This window comes from Pelobates fuscus, chromosome 9, assembly GCF_036172605.1.
Source record: "Pelobates fuscus isolate aPelFus1 chromosome 9, aPelFus1.pri, whole genome shotgun sequence".
Classification (NCBI taxonomy): domain Eukaryota; kingdom Metazoa; phylum Chordata; class Amphibia; order Anura; family Pelobatidae; genus Pelobates; species Pelobates fuscus.
In genome coordinates this window covers 49,856,349-49,876,488 of record NC_086325.1, presented here as the reverse complement: position 1 = coordinate 49,876,488, position 20,140 = coordinate 49,856,349, and the positions used below count along the sequence as shown (strand labels likewise).

At 44.1% G+C, this 20,140-nt stretch overlaps 1 protein-coding gene across 1 annotated transcript in view; it reads left to right on the top strand.

Annotated features, from left to right (window-relative positions):
- The first annotated feature begins 1,181 nt into the window (after positions 1–1,181).
- Positions 1,182–20,140, top strand: part of LOC134572759 (phosphoglycerate kinase) — a 30,564-nt gene continuing 11,605 nt past the window's right edge. The window contains exons 1-5 of the mRNA XM_063431928.1: positions 1,182–1,311; positions 5,942–5,992; positions 6,117–6,272; positions 6,714–6,858; positions 9,469–9,572. Of these exons, the coding sequence (XP_063287998.1) occupies positions 1,247–1,311; positions 5,942–5,992; positions 6,117–6,272; positions 6,714–6,858; positions 9,469–9,572 (521 nt within the window). The 5' untranslated portion in view covers positions 1,182–1,246. The remainder of the gene's footprint in view (positions 1,312–5,941; positions 5,993–6,116; positions 6,273–6,713; positions 6,859–9,468; positions 9,573–20,140) is intronic.

The window sequence follows — 20,140 nt, the reverse complement described above, 5'->3', positions numbered from 1 at the left end:
CATAGCGCACATCCGCCCCTATTTAACGCCTGATACGGCTAAAGTGCTTGTCCATGCCGTTGTCCTCTCTCACCTTGACTACAGTAAATCGCTTCTTAGTGGTCTTATGTGTTCCCAACTTGCCCCGTTACAGTCTATAATGAATGCGGCGGCGAGGCTCATCCTCCTCTCTGCTCGCACCTACCACACCCCCTGTCAGTCCCTACATTGGCTTCCTGTAAGATATAGGACTCAATTTAAGATCTTGATACTTGCTTACAAATCTCTACACAATGCTGCTCCGACCTACTTATCCTCACTAATACAAAAAAAAGTGTCCCGTCTAGGCCCCTAAGCTCTGCCGGAGAGATTTTTTAGAATAGGGACTCTCCCTCCTAAACAGGGTCACTTGGGAGGTGTGAAATCAGTATATCCAGATACAGAGACACTGGGGGGGGGGGGGGGGTGTTGTTCAGTATGGCCAGATACAGAGACACTGGGGGGAGGGGGGGGGTGTTGTTCAGTATAGCCAGATACAGAGACACTGGGGGGGGGGGGGGGAGGTGTTGTTCAGTATAGCCAGATACAGAGACACTGGGGGGGGGGGGGGGTGTTGTACAGTATAGCCAGATACAGAGACACTGGGGGGGGGGGAGGGGTGTTGTTCAGTATAGCCAGATACAGAGACACTGGGGGGGTGGGGAGGGGTGTTGTTCAGTATAGCCAGATACAGAGACACTGGGGGGGTGTTCAGTATATCCAGATACAGAGACACTGGGGGGGGGGGGGGAGGGGTGTTGTTCAGTATATCCAGATACAGAGACACTGGGGGGGTGTTCAGTATAGCCAGATACAGAGACACTGGGGGGGTGTTCAGTATATCCAGATACAGAGACACTGGGGGGGTGTTCAGTATATCCAGATACAGAGACACTGAGGGGATATGAGGGCACTGTGAGCACTGCACACTATGCCTTTATTATTGAGCACAGACGTGTAAAACGTGCTCTGAGCAGAATTACGTCACACGCTCCTCTGACTCACGGACCTGTCAGTTTCTCCTCAGACACGCCCACCTAACCCACTGCTTTGGGGGCGTAAGTTCTGTCAGAATTGACATCCCGTTCCACCAATGGCGTTCCAGGCTGGATCTCAGGCCTGTCCGCTGGACCAATCACAGGCGGGCAGAGGGAGGCTCGGTGCTGTTAAGGTGACCTAGGCAGCAGTTCTTCTCTTCCATTAGCGAGCCTGCAGAGCTGCCGCAAACATGTCTCTCTCCAACAAGCTGACCCTGGACAAGCTGGACGTGAAGGGGAAGAGGGTGGTGATGAGGTGAGAGGATGGCAGACTGGCCACTACAGTTATCCCACTACTGCAGTCACTAGTCAGCCTATGGCTGAATGGGGCATCATGGGAAATGTAGTCAGCCTATGGCTGAATGGGGCATCATGGGAAATGTAGTCGGCTATGGCTGGGCTGGCTGATAGGGCATCATGGGAAATGTAGTCAGGTTATATTCCCATGAGAGGTTTATATACATATAAATGTCAGTGTTTGGGAGTAAAGTATATTGACCCTTCTAATTTTATGTAGAAACAGTTGTTGCAGTCATTGTTATAAAACTCCCTCCCACTCCCCCATATTATATTACTGGTGGTGGCTGGGATTGATGGGATTTGTAGTCCATCTTGAGCTGCATAGTGCAATGCAGAGGATGCAGTACCTGTTCCTAGTTTATAGTGAACATACAGCACATTACTCTATGTAGCCCATTGGAAGGAAGGTGATGTAGATAGATACATAGTGTGTCTATGGATAGATACCCCAGTGATGCTGCCATACCTATGGGTGTGGTTATCCCACTACAGTTCATGATGATGCTTTGCAAGATCCCTAACGTTCTAATCTACCTCATTGTTGGCATGGAAACCCTATAGAATGCAGCCACTAACTGCTGGTTTTTGGGCCATGGTTTAGTTTCCCTTATTTCTAGGACATCAATAATGTAGTCAGTAGCCACAGCTTAAAAAAACTAAAATTAAAAAAAAAAAAAAAAAATCATACTCTAATTTGTGTATGTGTGAAAATTTCCTTAGGTTCACTGTTTGATCTTCCAGTCCAGGGTTGCAAAGGGATAACCCCGAACTCAGTGTTTTAGATACCCCTGTGACATGCCAATAACCCTGTTAGCTCTGGCTCAACATAAGTCATACACTTGTCCAGTAGCATTTAATTAACCCCTTAAGGACCAAACTTTTGGGGGAAAAAGGTAATCATGACATGTCACACATGTCATGTGTCCTAAGGGGTTAAACGTGATCTTGGCCAATAACATGAATACTTATAATAACTGTGCACCTTGTGCAGGATTTGTGCCAAATGTCAGCCTTGTTTGTATCTTATTTATTTTAATTCTTCCCCCCCCCCCCCCCCCCCTGCATTAAGTTACTGGTTTGCAGGATGCAGCAATTATGTAGTGCCTTCTATGCTGAGGTCTCAAACAGGCCTCAAACCGCTTTGCTGTCTTTCATTACATGCAGTGTTACAGCAGAGGATATTGCAGCATCTCTGTGGCTTTTGCTCCCTGTCATTGCTGTGAAGGACAGTAAGAGGTCATGTAAGATGGAGCAGCATCGCTAGAATCAATTATAGTTATTAATGCTATACATGGCCTGCTGTGAGGTATATTGTAGTTCAGGCTCAAAATGCACATGGCAATGAGTCACTTCCATGTGGTAAGATGGCTGCCATTTAAACCATTCCTTTACCTGGCTGTTACAGTCATTTTAAAACCTGATCAGTGTTATGAGACAATGGGGTAAATAGTTATAGGAACCTTTTAGTCCGAATGTCTTTTTAATTTTAAGATTTTCCACTTTTTGCACATGGCTGAAGAGATGCATGGTTCATCTTCTAACCTTTCTTAAACCCTTACCATTTGACATGAGTATTTATGTGTTGGAGGAGAAAATCATGAATAACTTATCAATTGATATAGTGTAGATCCTTTCTCCATTAGATAACAGATGCATGTGAAGTGTGGGAAGTTATAATTACTTGGAACTCTTCCAAGGACATAAATAGCATCCAGTGATTGACAGATGTATTCTGCTCTATCCTTCTGCCCACTGGCCTATAAATTCAGTGCCCTGGCTTTTGCATCCCATGATAGAAAGCCTGTGTAATTTAAATATGGAATGACCAGGTTGATGTGATACCTGCACCTGGCTGGTATCATGCTACTAAACCAGCACATTATATGCAGACAGACTTTAGGGCTCCGCTTATGATGTATAACACTTGGTTTTTAGGAGGCTAATGCCAACGTCTGGCCCAGTCCTTGATTCTAAAGAAAATGTAATGAAACTAAATCGTGAATAGATGAAGTCAGTGATTCTCACTGTGACCTCAACAGCTGTTGGACCACAGTAAAATGTAATGTCCCCTCCAGTAACTTCTCTTAACTGAATTTAGTAAGCTTTATTTTAACTTAATTTTTTATTTTTTTTTAAATTACAAAAACCATGTATTGTATTGTGGAGGTATTTATCTTGTATATGGCTTGCCATACACAACTGAATACCAATGTATATAGTACATCAAACTCTGCACATCTACTATCTATGTCAATTTAAGTCCTTTTTAGTCACCCTTTTCAATATAAAAAAATATTTAAAATGCGTGGTCGGGGATAATAACCACCCTTTTGTCAGTGGGAGAAACCCCTGCAGAGAGAAAGTACCAATTGTGCATACTCTGAATATACACATTATTTTTGCCCTAATAACTATGGGCATGCTGGAGAGCTTTGTTTGCAATACTTATCTCTAGTACATGTGTTAATAAATACAACTTTCCTCTAATCTGGGTGTCTACTGTAAAGAACTGGTTTGGTGATGTTTTCTTTGTGCTATGGTGGGGCAGCCAGCCAGCCAGATAAACTCACTTCTGCTCATTGACTGCCCTTTGATAGTACTTTAAATCTTATGACCTAAAGCTACTGCTAACATGATTTTTTTTTTCCTAATCATTATTGTGCTTCAGTTTAGTCTACGTAGACTGGGCTTTCCTATTTATGTGTGATTAGATGGTGCAGAACAATTCTGTTGTATTGTGTTAAGACTTGCATGCATTAGGCATGCCATGTACACGACTAGACACAAAACAATATGCTGTACCAACAAGCCTCTGTGTTTAACCCCTTAAGGACACATGACATGTGTGACATGTCATGATTCCCTTTTATTCCAGAAGTTTGGTCCTTAAGGGGTTAAAAGGTTTTTAATAAAACCCACATAGATGTGTCTAGACTTGTGTTAAGCCCAAAGGTTTCATTTTCTCCTTTAAGGTTAATTGGCAACAGCCCTTATTTTAATCCTGGTAAACTGAATGCGAGTTACTACCTCTATGAACAAATGCTTGCTCACTGCTTCCTGCCGCCAAACACCAGTTTATATTTGCATAGTAACAGTGTGGCCCAGGGCCAAGAGAACCCCTTCCAAAGTGAAGTCATAGATATGCCATACAAAATCTCATTGCTATAGTGATTTCTAATAAATTAGACGGCTTTAAATGTATACTCTAGTCCAGGGGTGCCCAAATGGTAGACCCCCCTCCCCCCCCCCCCCAGATGTTTTAAAACAGCTTCCATAATGTTTTGTCCTTTCTAAAAGCATCATGGGAGTTGTAGTTCTGCAGCATCTGGGGGTCTACCTTTTTTGGCACCCCTGCCCCAGTCTTAACAACATAACCACTAAGTTTAGGAAAGGTTAGCTGGGTCTCTCTATTGCAGAGATAACGCTGTTGAGTTAATAATGTGAAATTACTGGATACTCCTTATCCATGTCATTTGTAAATTTATTTATTTTTTTAAAAAAAATTTTGTCAACCTGACTAACTTTAAAGGAACACTATAGTAACCTAAATTACTTTAGCTAAATAAAGCAGTTTTAGTGTATAGATCATTCCCCTGCAATTTCACTGCTCAATTCACTGTCATTTAGGAGTTAAATCACTTTGTTTCTGTTTATGCAGCCCTAGCCACACCTCCCCTGGCTATGATTGGCAGAGCCTGCATAAAAAAAAAACTGGTTTCACTTTCAAACAGATGTAATTTACCTTAAATAATTGTATCTCAATCTCTAAATTGAACTTTAATCACATACAGGAGGCTCTTGTAGGGTCTAGCAAGCTATTATCATAGCAGGGGATAAGAAAATCTCAATTAAACAGAACTTGCAATAAAAGCCTAAATAGGGCTCTCTTTACAGGAAGTGTTTATGGAAGGCTGTGCAAGTCACATGCAGGGAGGTGTGACTAGGGTTCATAAACAAAGGGATTTAACTCCTAAATGGCAGAGGATTGAGCAGTGAGGCTGCAGGGGCATGTTCTATACACCAAAACTGCTTCATTAAGCTAAAGTTGTTCAGGTGACTATAGTGTCCCTTTAACTGGCTGTGCTAGGAGGCAGGAAGGAAAAACATTGGGTAGGTTGTTTTGTGTACATAAAAAGGCCAGCCTCACACTGCTATACAAACTTTAATATGTAGCCATAAATGCTAAAGATTGTATTGGTTGGCATACATATTATGTCCCAATGCCAGCGCTTATAGGTATTTTTTTATTTATTTTTTTTCTCTCCTGCTTGTCAGAACACTGGATTAAGTCATCCAATATTTCAAATGTTTTGAGCACAATGCTTGTCTATAGTTGTGAATTGATGCCTAAATGTGTGTGGATGTTTTTCTGTAGTAATTGACTTTGCCCTACTTATACCTGTGCAAATGGTTACATGTGATTTCTGCCACCCATCCGGTGTTGTATTGTTGATTTTAAACCAATCTAGGTGAAATTATTGCAGGACATTGACATAATTCACAATAGTTGATCATTTTAAGTAATGAGCTTAATAGAAAGGTGTGAGCAGGCGCTAATACAAACCTCTCTTCTTTTCTCTTCATAGAGTTGACTTCAATGTTCCAATGAAAAATAATCAAATTACCAATAACCAGAGGTAAGCTATTGTTTTAAATGACAATTTTAACTTATTGTGAACCTGATTTTGTTTAGTGTAATTTAAATTCTCTTTATTGCTTATCATTTAAAATATAACTTACTTCATGTTTATATCCTTTCAGGATCAAGGCCGCTGTTCCCAGCATCCAGCACTGTCTAGACCATGGTGCCAAATCAGTGGTTCTCATGAGCCATCTTGGTAGACCGGATGGTGTGCCAATGCCTGACAAGTACTCCCTGGCACCTGTAGCGGAGGAGCTCAAAGCTTTAATGAAGAGGTACGTCCATCAAATCCTATGTGGTTTGTTAGAATGGGTGTACACCTCGTAAAATGCAATTATGAGGTGCATACAATAGAGGCAGGCACTACAAATAGAAAGTGTCATGTCAGATGAGAGATTCACATGTATGATTTTTTTCTATTTAAAAAAAAAAATAATTTGTGGTTTATTCTCCTAGTTGATGTCCAGTGTTGATCATTGCTAGAATGGCTTACTATGCACTGCTAATGGTATGCAATGTGTGCACACCAGTCGTAATAATTGCAAAATACACAATCTGTATATTGGCTTAGGGCAAGACTAATTTTAGTAACACATCTAATTTTGTATGTTTGAGAAACTCCTAACATTCCTGTATTGCGACTATATTGTGGAGTCCTCTTTCCTTTTCCTGCCAATGTCTTTTGCTATTGTACAATAGTTTTCTTTGTTCCCTAGAGATGTGGTGTTCCTTAAGGATTGTGTAGGAGCAGAGGTAGAAGCTGCTTGTGCTGATCCAGCTACTGGGACAGTCCTGCTTCTTGAGAACCTGCGATTCCACGTGGAGGAAGAGGGCAAAGGCAAAGACGCATCTGGAAACAAGGTGGGATAGCTCCTGTGACTGGTCCTTCTTTAAACTTTTTTATTTTATTAAAACGGCAAAGATAGTCTGGGGACACTGCAGAATTTGCAAACAACCCTGTCGGTGACTACTCACCTAAACTTTTCGTTTGCTGGCCCTGTGACCTTCTTCTGGCAGGTCCTCTTTAGCTCCTTGCGCTTCAGTCCCAGGAGCCGACATTGCTGCTGAACTCTCGATGTGCGAGGTTACTACTTTGAGGTCTATGGAGGATCCCACGTGACCGCAGGATCCTCAATCGATAAAACAAATTCCCTGCAGCCATCACCTGTGATGGTTGGGGGGGAGATTGTAGGTATGTTTTGAGCTACTGCCAGAGTAGTTTATACTTTGTCTCGATATCTCTTGACTGAGTTGGAATTTCAGTGAAATTCCAACAGTCAGTATGAGTATTTCATAAAGATTTTATCTTAAAACTCTTGGGTGAGGGGATGTCACTGACAGTACTGCTTTAAGTGACTTTAATATCTCAATAAAATGTTCTCCTCCCGCTCAGAAGTGTTGGCTTGTCATTTTAAAGGAGATTGAGCATAGAGCACATTCTTGTATTTGATACGGTCTGCAGACCTTATGGCCTCTGACATTTTGCTGTAAGGTTAGAGTTCTTCCTTTTTTTTTTTTTTAGCATGAGTGACCCAGATGAACATATTGCCCTTGAGGCAATTCACCTACTGTACAGCCTGACAAATGTCAACCTATATTTAAATGACCTTTTACTGTCTGAAATGAGAGACCCTGTGTGGGAACTGGTGTTCGTGCCACTTGTGCTTATTTGACCCTGTGATATGTTGTGCAGAATGAGAAAAATGTTTTTTTTTTTTTTGTTTTGTTTTTTTAGGGGACATAAAATGGAAAATTAGAATCAAATGTAGTTTTTTTTTTTTTTTTTTTTTATTTATTTATTTTTTTTTTTAAATTTGTATTTTATTGGGTTTTGTACACACAGTATACATTTTTCCATTATATTGGTTATTGAATAGGTTATAACAAGATCATGTAGCATATCGTTGGGTTACAAACATGGTAATAATCACAGTTGTAGTGAAACATGTACACTAAATTGCTAGGTGCCAAAATGCATTTACTACTTTTATATTTTTATACTTTGACCTCTGCTTAGTGAGGTTGCTTGAGTTTTGCGTTCTCTACTGACGCATTCTGCGCTAATGAAGACAGGTTGTTAGGGCTTATGTATGGGGTAGTAGGTTAGGCATATAAACAACTCCTATGAACTATATACAGATATAAACACATGAATTACAGTGTTATAATAGCTAAGCCTTGCAGGAGCTAAGTGTTACGTTTCTCGGTTCGCTTGTGGTGTCCATTGGCTAGCAAGCCTAACTTCGTGAGGAAAGTCTCTGGGTCCTCCCCTGAGGTCAACGTGAGTACATCAGTGCCCTGCTGTACCACCAGTGAGCCGTCTGTGCTCCATCGGTATCGGACGGAGTGCTCTCTCAGCCTCCTTGTGACCGGTACTAGTTGTCTCCGTGCAGCAAGCACAGCGAAAGGGAGGTCACTGTAGATGTCTATCTCGCTTCCCTCTAATTTCACCGACCCCAAAGATCTGGATCCGGCCATGATGGCGGCTTTCGCCGCTATGTCTCTGGTGGTAGCTATCGTGTCTCTGGAGGCACCAGCTGGTGCTGCCGGTGATTTGCGCACCCGGAAGGCGGATAGTATCAGTGGGGTGTCTGAGTTGCACTTGAGGCCCATGGAGGCGGTAAGTCTCCGGACAAAGGGCAGCAGGTCCTCTCCGCCAACTGTTTCGGGGATGCCCCTGAGGCGTATGTTACGACGGCGGTGTCTGGTCTCGAGTGTCACCACCGTTCCTTGCAAGCGCCGGACCTGCTCAGTAAGGCCTTCCACTTGCCGCTTGGTGTCTCGGAGTTGGATATCTCTGGATTTTTCTCTGGTCTCCACCTCCTGGACTCTCTGCTGCAAGACCCCTAGTTCAGCTTGGGTCTCCTTCAGATCGGCCTTCCAGACCTGTCTTAGGTCTGTCAGCAGCTTCCTGATGTCCCCTTTCGTAGCTGGGGAGTCATCCTCCTCTGAATCAGACCTGTGAGTGGTGCCTGGGAGTGAGGCTTGGGAATCCCTCTCTTCCTGGGAGTCATCAGACGTCTCCAACTCACTCTGCGGGTCCGGCGCCATCTTGGCGGGCCGCGCCTGTGTAGGCCTCTGGAATGCCAGCCTAATGTCGGGTGCCGCGGGTCGCTCCGTGTAGGTTTGCTTTTTATGTTTGCGCCCCATGTTGTCAGCTATCGGGTGGCAGGGTAGCTGTGCAGTTTTGGAGCGGATTTCTCTGTTTTAGCTCTCTGTATCTGTGGGGCTGTAGCGGAGCTCCACAGATGTGCGACCGTTCAGCTCCGTGGTCGGCCACGCCCCCTTTTTTTTATTTATTTAACATTCACCTTATAAGTTGTCTGCCCTAAAGTATGTCTATTGGCTAGTTTGTAAAGTAAATGCAGATATACAGACCTTCTGAATGTTTGTTTTGTATGCTCTGTTTCTGTAATGATTTAATTAAATTCTAATTAGTGACTCAGTTTATTTCCACCATTTTTAATATAGATTAAGGCAGATGCTGCACATGTGGAGACATTCAGAGCATCCCTGTCCAAACTTGGCGATATTTACATCAATGATGCGTTTGGAACTGCCCACAGAGCTCACAGGTAGCTGTCGATCAATGTTCTGCTTCATTAGTGGGAAATGTGTGGGGACTTGGTAATCTAGATAAGTGAGACTAGAACTGTGAACAACTTTCTTCTACATTTGGCTTTGTTCTCTAGAGCCCTTTAATCTGAGCATGTGTCACATCAGGGAATAAATAAATGAATGCCATGTCCCTCTGCGTCTTTTTGATATAGAGATATTTGCTGCCTTTGCTGCTCTCTTGTTCGTTAATTGGCATTGATTAAATATTATCCACACTGCAGTCTTCATTACTTAAACGCTGTAGAGAGCAGTGTGAATTCTGCCCGCAGGTATCTATTCAATCTCAGATATATTTTCTTTTGTGCCAGAGAAGCCGATACATCAGCTAAAGATCCAATAATTTGCGTGGTTAAGTTTTGCTATTGATGTGGGTATATCCAGTCTAATCTTGATAGATTTATTTTCACGCAATATGCATTTGGCCATCTATGAACTTTATTTTACTTTGCATGACTTTTTATTTTTTATCACTGCTCTATTTTGTAGACTCAGTTTGATTAAATGGCTGGTTGTTGTTTTGGGTTTTGTTGGTATTTGGGGACAGGCTTTATACCTCTTAAATTGTATTAAAGGAACCCTCCACACACAAAGTGCAGATTCCAGTAGAGATTTTTTTTATTTTTTTATTTATTTATTATAAATCTTGTTATACCCCTGACTGTTAGACAGCAGGTCCTGTTCCTGCAATTGCCTAGAGCACCTGCCTTGTAAATACATCTCATTGAGCTGCATTGGAAAGTCTGTAATTGGACAGCCTCAGAAAGTATGGGTTTAAGGAAGAAGTCTTTTAGATATACCCTAATGAAAATATGTACACTTTGTCAAGCAGTAATTTTCTTGGAATACTTGTAGCATTAGGTGTCTTAAGTGATGGTGTGACTACATATGGATGGTTAAAATGATACTGTGCATCAGAGTGAAACTATAATGGTTCATGTTATGACAAACTTCACACCATGTGTATAAAGATAGCAGCTGTTGAAAATTCTAGTTGGATCAACAGAGCCCCACTATTGTCAGTGAGGGTCAATGATTGTTAAAGGGACACTCCAGGCACCAAAACAACAATCTAAATTATGTTATGGTGGCACCGATTCACTAACCTGGCTTGGAAAAGGAATGTTTCTTTCCAAGCTGACCACTCTCCAGCCAATCAGAGGCTCAGCCACCTGGGGGCACTCCATGCTTCCGGAGTCTGAAAATTCAGAAGCTGGATACTGCAGAGGGGAGTGGAAATCGCAGCTGGAGGCACTTTTTGGGATTAAAAAGTTTGAGCAGAGTAAGAGTGCCTCCAGGGACATCCTGGCACCAAACTAACTTCATTTAGATTACGTTTTTATGGTGCCTGGAGTGTCCCTTTAACCCCTTAAGAACCAAACTTCTGGAATAAAAGGGAATCATGACATGTCACACATGTCATGTGTCCTTAAGGGGTTAAAGCAGGGGTAGGCAACCTTCGGCTCTACAGATGTTGTGGACTACATCTCCCTTGATGCTTTGCCAGCAATATGGCTGTAAAAGCATTATGGGAGATGTAGTCCAAAACATCTGTAGAGCCGAAGGTTGCCTACCCCTGGGTTAAAGGAACACTATAGTCACCTAAATTACTTTAGCTAAATAAAGCGGTGTTAGTGTTATGGTACTTTTTAGCAGTAAACCAAAATGTTTAAATGTCTATCTGTTCCTGTCCAAATTAATAAAATTGAATTGCGTATATACGCTGAAGTAATTAAGTCTGACACACAAGGTTCAGGTTAAAATAACTTCGAGAGTTTATTGGCAAGTGATTAAAAAGCGGGCGCGCAGGCCCTTTTATGAGGCATTTTGCGTCATCATTGATTATTAGAATATCAGCAAATAAACATCATCAATTGGATTAATTGTTAAGTGTCGGGATTAGTGTCTTACTTATTGGTTCAAAAATTAAGTGGTTAGTCCCGTGCCCACCCACCAGAGGTGGGATTGTTCTGGACACGGGTGGGGATAAGGGGGTCTTGAGCGTCATTTTACACGGTCAATGATATCAGGCCTCGTGTCCAGGTGCAAGGTCTCTTATGAATAGAACATTTCATTACTACTGTGTTCTCATGGCCTTCAAACTATACTATCTTACAAGTTTAAGGAGTAGTCAGCAACTCCTGTGTTAATCATGTCTTTGCAGGAAATACAGTCTTTGTCTATTATATTAATTGGGTTGGGAAATTCTGTCACGTAAGGTGGTTTTAAAATGAGCAAGTTAAGTTATGAGGACAAAATGGAGGATTGTAGAAGTCAGGTTAAAATGGAGTTGGTACAATAATTCAATACAAGTACAATAAAGATTTTTAATAATCCCACATCAGTCCCCCCTATGAAATGTTAGATTCTAAGAGATAAAACTTTATTTGTTAGTATCAGAAGACGTGTTAACCCAAAGGCACAGAAACCCCGTGGCCCCTAGCTAGGTGTTAATGCAAAGTGCAAGACTGTCCCTAGATCTGACCCTGATAGGCTAACTCATCCGTCAGTATGGCTCTCGAACACTTCACACCCATGGGTGTCCCATGGCAGCTAACCCACCACTTCTCCACACGGGGCCTTTACCATTCACTGACAGATGCTGTCCCTTAGCTAGTCCCTTCCTAGAATTCCTGCACTTTATCAACAAAAGGGATTGTTTGCAGCGGCAGACAGGGCGAGCTGATGTCTTGGAAATCTTGGTCATCAACTTCGAGATGGGTGAAAGTGGGTGCCGCTTGGTCAACAGTCTTCATGAGGGATTTTCGCAGACATGGGAGGATACAACAAAAGAGGAGCAAAAATAAAAAATAAAATTAGTATAGCCATACCAATATGCATTAAAGCCTTTTGCCATCCCGTCATCCAACCAAACCATCTTTCCCAGGGATCTTTTATCCCAGAATTCCTTTTTAACTCTATAGACAGGTCATTTAATTTCTCTATGGCTAATGTAACTTTACCATTAGGGCCTGTGTTTTCTGGGATATAGGTACAACATGTCATGGTGTTGGGCAAAATTTTACAAACCCCTCCTTTTTCGGCTAAGATCATATCTAGGGCCATTCTATTCTGGAAAGCCATTTGGGATGTGGCCTGCAGCTGTTCGGCCAACCCCTGGAGGGCGTCTCTGGTATAATTAACAAAACGCTGTTGATTAAAATAAATATAATTTATCCAATTTAAATTCTTGTTTGTGGTAACTATGGCAAAAAGTGATTCAAATCCTGCAGCAACTTCATCTCTTGCTTTAAATTCATTGGGCACCCCCCTAGGCACTCCAATGGCATCAATATACACATGAGGATCAAAACTACCCTTCACTGGGGCGTCACGCTTAACCTTGGTGTGCTTGGACCCATGGGTGACGAGGTGTGTCAGAGATGATATGTATAGGCATAATGGCTTTAGCCAGAGTACACTCCCCCCACCACTCCTTGTCCATTCTGGATCTTAGCTGTAAATCCCCACACAACCAGTAAATATCCCCTAATGACCTGGTGTGAAACTGCAACAAGTCCATAGAGACATTTCTGTAGGTAGCACAATACCCCTTAGAGAAGTTACCCAAGAATTTACCTATTCCATCATAATTAGCATAACAAGTGTAATTACCTTTATACACGGTAATACCATCTGGGGGTTTGACATCCTGGGTTAGGAGAGGATACTCTTTTGTCCATGCAATACATATGGACCTGTTAAAATTATAGTGATAGGCAAAAAGGCTCAAAACACATTCTTCTATATCTACTGGCAGGGTTAAAGGCACAGTACCCAGGTGAGGCCGGGCACCGCCACATACATAGCATGCGGTCTTATTATGCTTATTAGCATTATATTTCATCCATTCTAACCATAGATTTACATCATTAAAACCTGTTTCCGCGGCCATGGTATCTTCGAAGGTGGGGTTAGCAATGGCCATCATGTCTTGGAAGGTCTGGATATGAGGTTTTAATGGGTTAGGGACCATATGGGTGGCCCCTTGCCACTCAGAAGAGTTGCACATATCTTTGAGGTAGAAATGCCCTAATTTACGGTAGGAACCCTTTTTCCAATACATTCCCATCACATACTGGTCTGCATCCGTGGGGCTTGGATGCTCAATGTTAAGGATTAATTTAATTGGTGTACCCCCCCCAGGCTTTCTCAAAGTCATTCTCTGGAGAAGGGATCTACCATGATCATCTACTTTAGATACGGCACTTTTTGGTTTGTAACCCCAGGCAGGCCCGGCATTCCATCCCGCCGCCCCCCAGTGGTTACAATTGTGCCCCCATTGCTTGTCAACTACACAAACATATGGGTCTTTCGAATGAGGGATATCTCTATAGATGCTCTGGATTTGTGGTGTGGGAAATGGGCATTCTACAATATCACAGTAGTCAAAGGTATAAGTAGCCACCTGGGTGCACGATGAATTATACCAGAAGGTGTACCCACTAATTACCAAAGATATTAGTGGGTACACCTTCTGGTACACCTTCTGCTACTTGCTGGGCCTTTATGAGGCTAATTAAGGAGAAGGTGTACCAGAGATACATGTTTGTGAGATACATGTTTGTGCGGTATTCGCTTCCTCTGGGGCAGGAGATTTCTTGCAGTGGGAAGCGTGGATCCAATTTGGCCTACCGGCCAGTTTGACGGAGGTTGCGGTAATCAGGAGAACTTGGAATGGACCGTCAAATCTTGGTTCCAGGGTATTTTTCCGTACAAACTTCTTGACCAGAACCCAATCTCCGGGGAGCAGGTTATGGGTACCTGTATCCAAATCGGGATCTGGAATTGAAGAGAAAACTTGGGCATGTATTTTGTTTAAAGCACTTGCAAGTTCAGTTACATAGTCTACTAAAACATCTGATTGGAGCTGCAACTGCTGCGGATAATAACAACCTAGTCTGGGTGCTGTCCCAAATAGAATCTCATATGGGGACAGTGAATGCTTCCCTCTAGGTGTGTGCCTAACACTAAATAAAGCTATTGGCAGGCTTTCTGGCCAGGGCATCTTTGTTTCTTGTGACATTTTTAACATTCTGGTTTTTAAAGTGCCATTCATGCGCTCCACTTTACCACTACTTTGTGGGTGGTAAGGGGTGTGGAAGGCTAGAGTCACTCCTAGAGCAGTCCAAATTTCTTTAGGCACTGTTGCTGTAAAGGCTGGGCCTTGATCACTCTCAATGACTTCTGGGAGTCCGAATCTACATACAATATCTGTAAGTAGGCGCTTTGCGGTTGTTTTTGCAGTGATATTGGCCACTGGGTAGGCTTCTGGCCAGCCTGAGAACATGTCCACTATAACTAGTGCATATTCATGGGGCCCACTCTTGGGCATTTGGATGTGGTCAATTTGAATTCTCTGAAAGGGGTACATGGGCTTCGCCAGGTGTTTTGCAGGCACCTTGATTGGTTTTCCTGGATTGCATTTTGCACAAATGACACAGGCCTTGCAGAAGCTATTGATCAATGTTGTAATTCCAGGTGCTTCATAATACTTCTGTATGAGGGCGGCCATCAATTCTTTTGACAGGTGTGCAGGCCCATGTGCCCATTGGACAACTGCTGGATATAATTTTCTGGGAAGACAAAATTTGAAGTTGTTGTAATATACTCCGTCCTTATGGACAGCTCCTTTCTTTTTCCATTTCTGGATTTCTTCAGGAGTGACTGCAGCTTGCTGTTCTCGCAAAATTCGCAAGTCAGTAGGAAGAGTTTGCAGAGCAAAAATAGGAACTTCTTCTTCTTCTTGTCCGGACACTTCTTCATCCACTTCCTGCAGATCCCTGGCCGCTAGCTTAGCAGCCTGATCAGCTAAGTGGTTGCCCTTTGCTTCATCTGTATCCAATTTCCCATGGGCCTTGACTTTCAAAACGGCCACTTCTTTAGGGAGTAGGAGGGCATCCATTAGCTCCTTGATTGCAGTGCTGTGTTTGACTGGTGTACCGGCGGTGGTAAGAAATCCTCTTGTCTTCCAAATTAGGCCGAAGTCATGTGCCACACCCAGAGCATATCTTGAATCTGTATAGATGTTGGCACGTTTTCCTTCGGAAATTTTGCATGCTGAAGTCAGAGCCTGTAATTCAGCTTCTTGCGCAGACATTGCTGGTGGTAAAGATGATGATTTGATAACTTCATCTGTTGTGGTTACGGCATATCCTGTATGGTATCTTCCTTCTTCATCAGCATATCTTGAACCGTCCACAAACAGGGTAAAATCCGGATCTGGTAATGGATTCTCATGTACAGTTGGTAAGTGCACTGTTTCCATTTTCATCTGTTCAAAACAGTCATGAGGTGTTTCTGGGTCATAATCATTCTTTATGACCAGATCTTGAAATTCCTTTTCCAGGAAATGGCGTGGCCATGCTTCTAGAAGGTCAGTTGTTGGGTATTTGGCAATACCATTTTCCTGTAGCTGTTCTTCATTCATGGTGGCCCATAGCTTTGCCATGGGCCCAAGATCATTCCATGACCTTGTCTTCAACTTGGTAACAGGAATATGTGGGATAGCGGTATCCCAATGGCGGTAGAGGTAGTTGAGTTGTTGAGGTAGCTGGACCAAGACCATGCTATTGCCTTCAGAATCACAATAGAAATCTAGAGCAGTGAGCTTCACATCAGTCCAGTGGTAAAGCTCATCTTCATAGCAAGGTTCGGGAGAAATGTTTGGTTTGTACCACATGGTACAGAAGGCGTAATCTGGGCCTTCACAGAGAGGATTTTCATTTTCTTGAAATGTCAAATTTGGGTGCATGATCTTCTTGATACACCCACAGAGCAGGTAAATGTAGGTCTCATCCGTGATGAATCCATAGTAGATACCCCCCTCAGGGAGTGGAAGAAGAATGGATGGATTAAGCACTTGACATCTCTGGATGGAAATGTTGTCAGGCAAAAGAAGATGACACTGTAGGCGCAGGTGTCTGGCTGGAGACACGTGCTTGAGCTGGACTTGGTTGATGATGGCAGAGATGTCATGAGGGGCCAACACAACCAGAGGGTGGCCAAGGACCAGGTCTGAGGTTCTTTCTATGAGCTCTCTTGCAGCAAAAACGGCCCTGAGGCAGGAAGGGGTCCCTCTGGCCACAATGTCCAGTTGACATGAGAAATATCCAATAGGCCTCTGGCGGCCTCTTAAGTCATTCAGATGGGTCAGACTTAAGTGCATCATAGAGAGGTTGCATAAGCAGGGAGGCTTCTGGGATCCATGCTCTGCAGTAAGAAATGAGGCCTAGGAAGGCATGAAGAGACTTTGAAGTCCTTGGAGGTGGAATGTCCAGTACAGCTCTTACCCGGTCCCGAGTAAGGTGTCTGGTGCCTTGGGATAGGCAATGTCCAAGGAAAATCACTGAAGATTGGCAGAATTGCAGCTTGATGAGTGAAGCTTTGCATCCTTGTTCTGCCAAATAGGAAAGAAGACTAATTGAACACCTTTCAGTAGTGGGTATATCATCTCCACAGAGCAGTAGATCATCCACCTACTGGAGCAAGACAACTTCTGGGTGCTCAGCTTGCCATGGGTCAAGGATGGTACCCTTGGCCTTTGCAAATTGACTTGGAGAATTTTGTGCCCCTTGGGGCATGACAGTCCAGATATACTGTTGCATCTCATGAGTGAAAGCAAACGGGTATTGACAGGATGGGTCCAGTGGCACACTGAAAAAGGCATTGGCCAGGTCAATGACTGTGAAAAATTTTGCAGATGGTGGGACTCCAGAGAGCAGAGTATGAGGATTTGGTACAAGAGGGGTGTCCAGGACGGTAGCTTCATTGACAGCACGGAGATCCTGGACCATCCTGTACTTCTCTGGCTCACCTTTTGGGGTTTTCTTTTTCACAGGAAATAATGGGGTGTTGCATTCAGATTTACATCTTACCAGGGCACCCTTCTCTAAGAGTGCCTTGATGTGGGTAGAAATGGCAGCAGACTGTGCTGGTTTTAATGGATATTGTGGCTTTCTTGGTAACTTAGCTCCTGGAATAAGCTTTACCACCACAGGGGGAACATTTAGGTGACCTATGTCCTCTGGGCCTGAGGACCATAACTTGGCGGGCACCTGTGTTTTTAATACCTATGGGAAATTGGACCTTATTTCTGCTGCTTTCTCACGGGGCTTTTCTAAATGCAGCATCAGAGGCAAGGAGCACAGGGCTGAGGTGTCTGATTCAGATAGAGGTGTGGACATTTCTACCTGCCCGTCTGGGGTGAAGGTGATGGATGCTTGCAGGCGTGAGAGAACATCAGCACCTAACAGGTTAATTGGGCATGTGGAGGATACCACAAAGCGAGCAAGCAGGCTAGAGCCAACTCATAGTGGAGTTGTTAAAGGGCTATGTCTTGGCTGGCCATCCACTCCAACACAAGAGACATCAATATTTGACAGGAAGGATGGGTCTGGCAGGTCTTGTTCTCGCAGAACACTACGGGCTGCACCTGTGTCAACTAGACATGTGGTAGGGTGGCCTTCAATGGGCAAAGTCACTGTGGCAAGTGGCCCCCCCTTATCCCCTGTAGACACTGCCATGACAGGGGTTACGGACACAGGCTTGCCAATCTCCTATTCATCGGGTTCCTCAACTATTGGAACCTGTTTGGTGGCTTTGGGAGCCGGGGCAGGCTTGGGTGGCTTTCTGGGTTCCCTTGGCTCCTTTTTTGGTTCTGGACAGTCACTTCTAAAGTGCCCTTTTGCTCCACAATTAAAGCAATGTCCCCCCTCCTCCGGTCTGGTACCTCTTGGGACTGGAGTGGAGCGGGATACCATGAGAGGAGCTGAAGTGGGTCTTCTTGGGGTCTGAGCAGATTCCAAACCTCTAGCAACTAAAAGCAGGGTATCCAGGGGAACAACCTTGTATTCAGGGCGTGCAGCAATGATTCCCTTGCGTATAGAGTCTTTAACACCTTGGACAAACGCACCTGACAGCATTTGTGAATGAATTTTGTCAGTAAGATCAAACCCCAAATCTGTGAACATTTGATACAGTCTTGCATGAAACCTTTCCACTGATTCTCCTTTATCTTGAATAACATCAGTAAGGCCAGCAGCCTGATCTGCAAGTTTGTCCTTAGCCCATTCTCTCAATTGGTTGCAAAAGGTTACCCCGGAGGGGTAATCAACATCACTGGAAAGCAGATCTGTACTGAGGTGACGGGCCATGCTCGGCCAATATGCATCCCCTGCTTTAATAGCACAAATGCTCAGTAAATCACGCCATGCGGCGGAATAAGTCTTTTGAATTTGAACTATCCCTCGGTAAAAAGGCATAGGCTGTTTTTCTGGGTCAGGGAGCGATTTCATTAATGCACTAGCTTGAGTGGGGTTAAAAGCAACATACTTAGGAGGGGTCCGGTCTCCCCGACCCTTGTGTCCAAAGGGATCATCGATAGAACGATGAGCTGAGGCTCCTGCAGCGGCTCCTGCAGCCTCCAATGAGTCCTGGGATATCCTATCCTCCTCTTCCTCATCTAATTCTACGATCTGGGCTCTCTTGCGTGCAGGGCCCGGGTGAGGTGACAGGACCGGGGGATGAGAGGGGGTCCCAGATGCAGGGGAGGTTAGCGGGTCATAACCAGATAGGTAGTTACCGGCATCAGGGCTGTACTGGGGGCCGCCATATTGGTGGCCGGAAAAGGTACTGCATTAGGATTAAGGGAAGAAGTGGCGGCCATATTGGGTGTGGGCACATCCGGGGCAGACTGTGCCGGACTGGGCATGACCGGAACCTGGGGAGTGGCTTGGGGAAGGGGTAGTGGATACCCGGGATAGGGCAGGGCCATGGGATATGGGAAGGGGTAGAGCCAGGCTGGGGAGGGGAGGAGAGTAGGGTGGGTATTTACATTTAAGGAGGTGGGGTATTGGACTGGGGTGGAGATGGGAGGGGACGGAGAGGGATTGGTAGAGGTGGGTGTAGAGGGAGGAGCCGGGGCAAGGGTGGAGGAGGTGGTTAGCTGGGCGGATGAAGAGGGGAGGGGATCATTAACGGAGAGAGAATGTAGGGAAGGAATGGCAGATGAAATGTTAGGAGGAGGTACAGCAGGTAGCGTAGGGACAGATGAGGATGATGGGAATGTTAGAGACGGGGAAGGGGAAAAGAAAGATCCATCAGAATTCAGGACCGGGCAGACAGGGGAGGTGATGGGATGGGTGTTAGGAGGATTGGGAGTGGGGAACATAGTCAGCTGGCTATCACCTATTGCTGACTGAACCTTGGGGATAGACATTCCCTGGGCGCCATTTTGGGGCGCTGGCTGAGGGTAAACCCCAGCAACACAGTTATTATGATACACAAACAATTTCACACCTTTGTGATTTATTTCTTCCTCAACCCAACCTTCTAGCTGAATAGCCTTCGCTACTCTGTACCACGCTTCAGCAGTCTTTAATAAACCATTATCTGTAAGCTTGCCTTTCTTTTCTGTCAGTAACCTACGCCAACTTTCTGGTTGCAATCTTCCACATGTTGGTACAGCAATTTTACATACTTTAGCAATTCTTTCAACACCTTTAACCATCTCCTCGCCCTCTCTGTC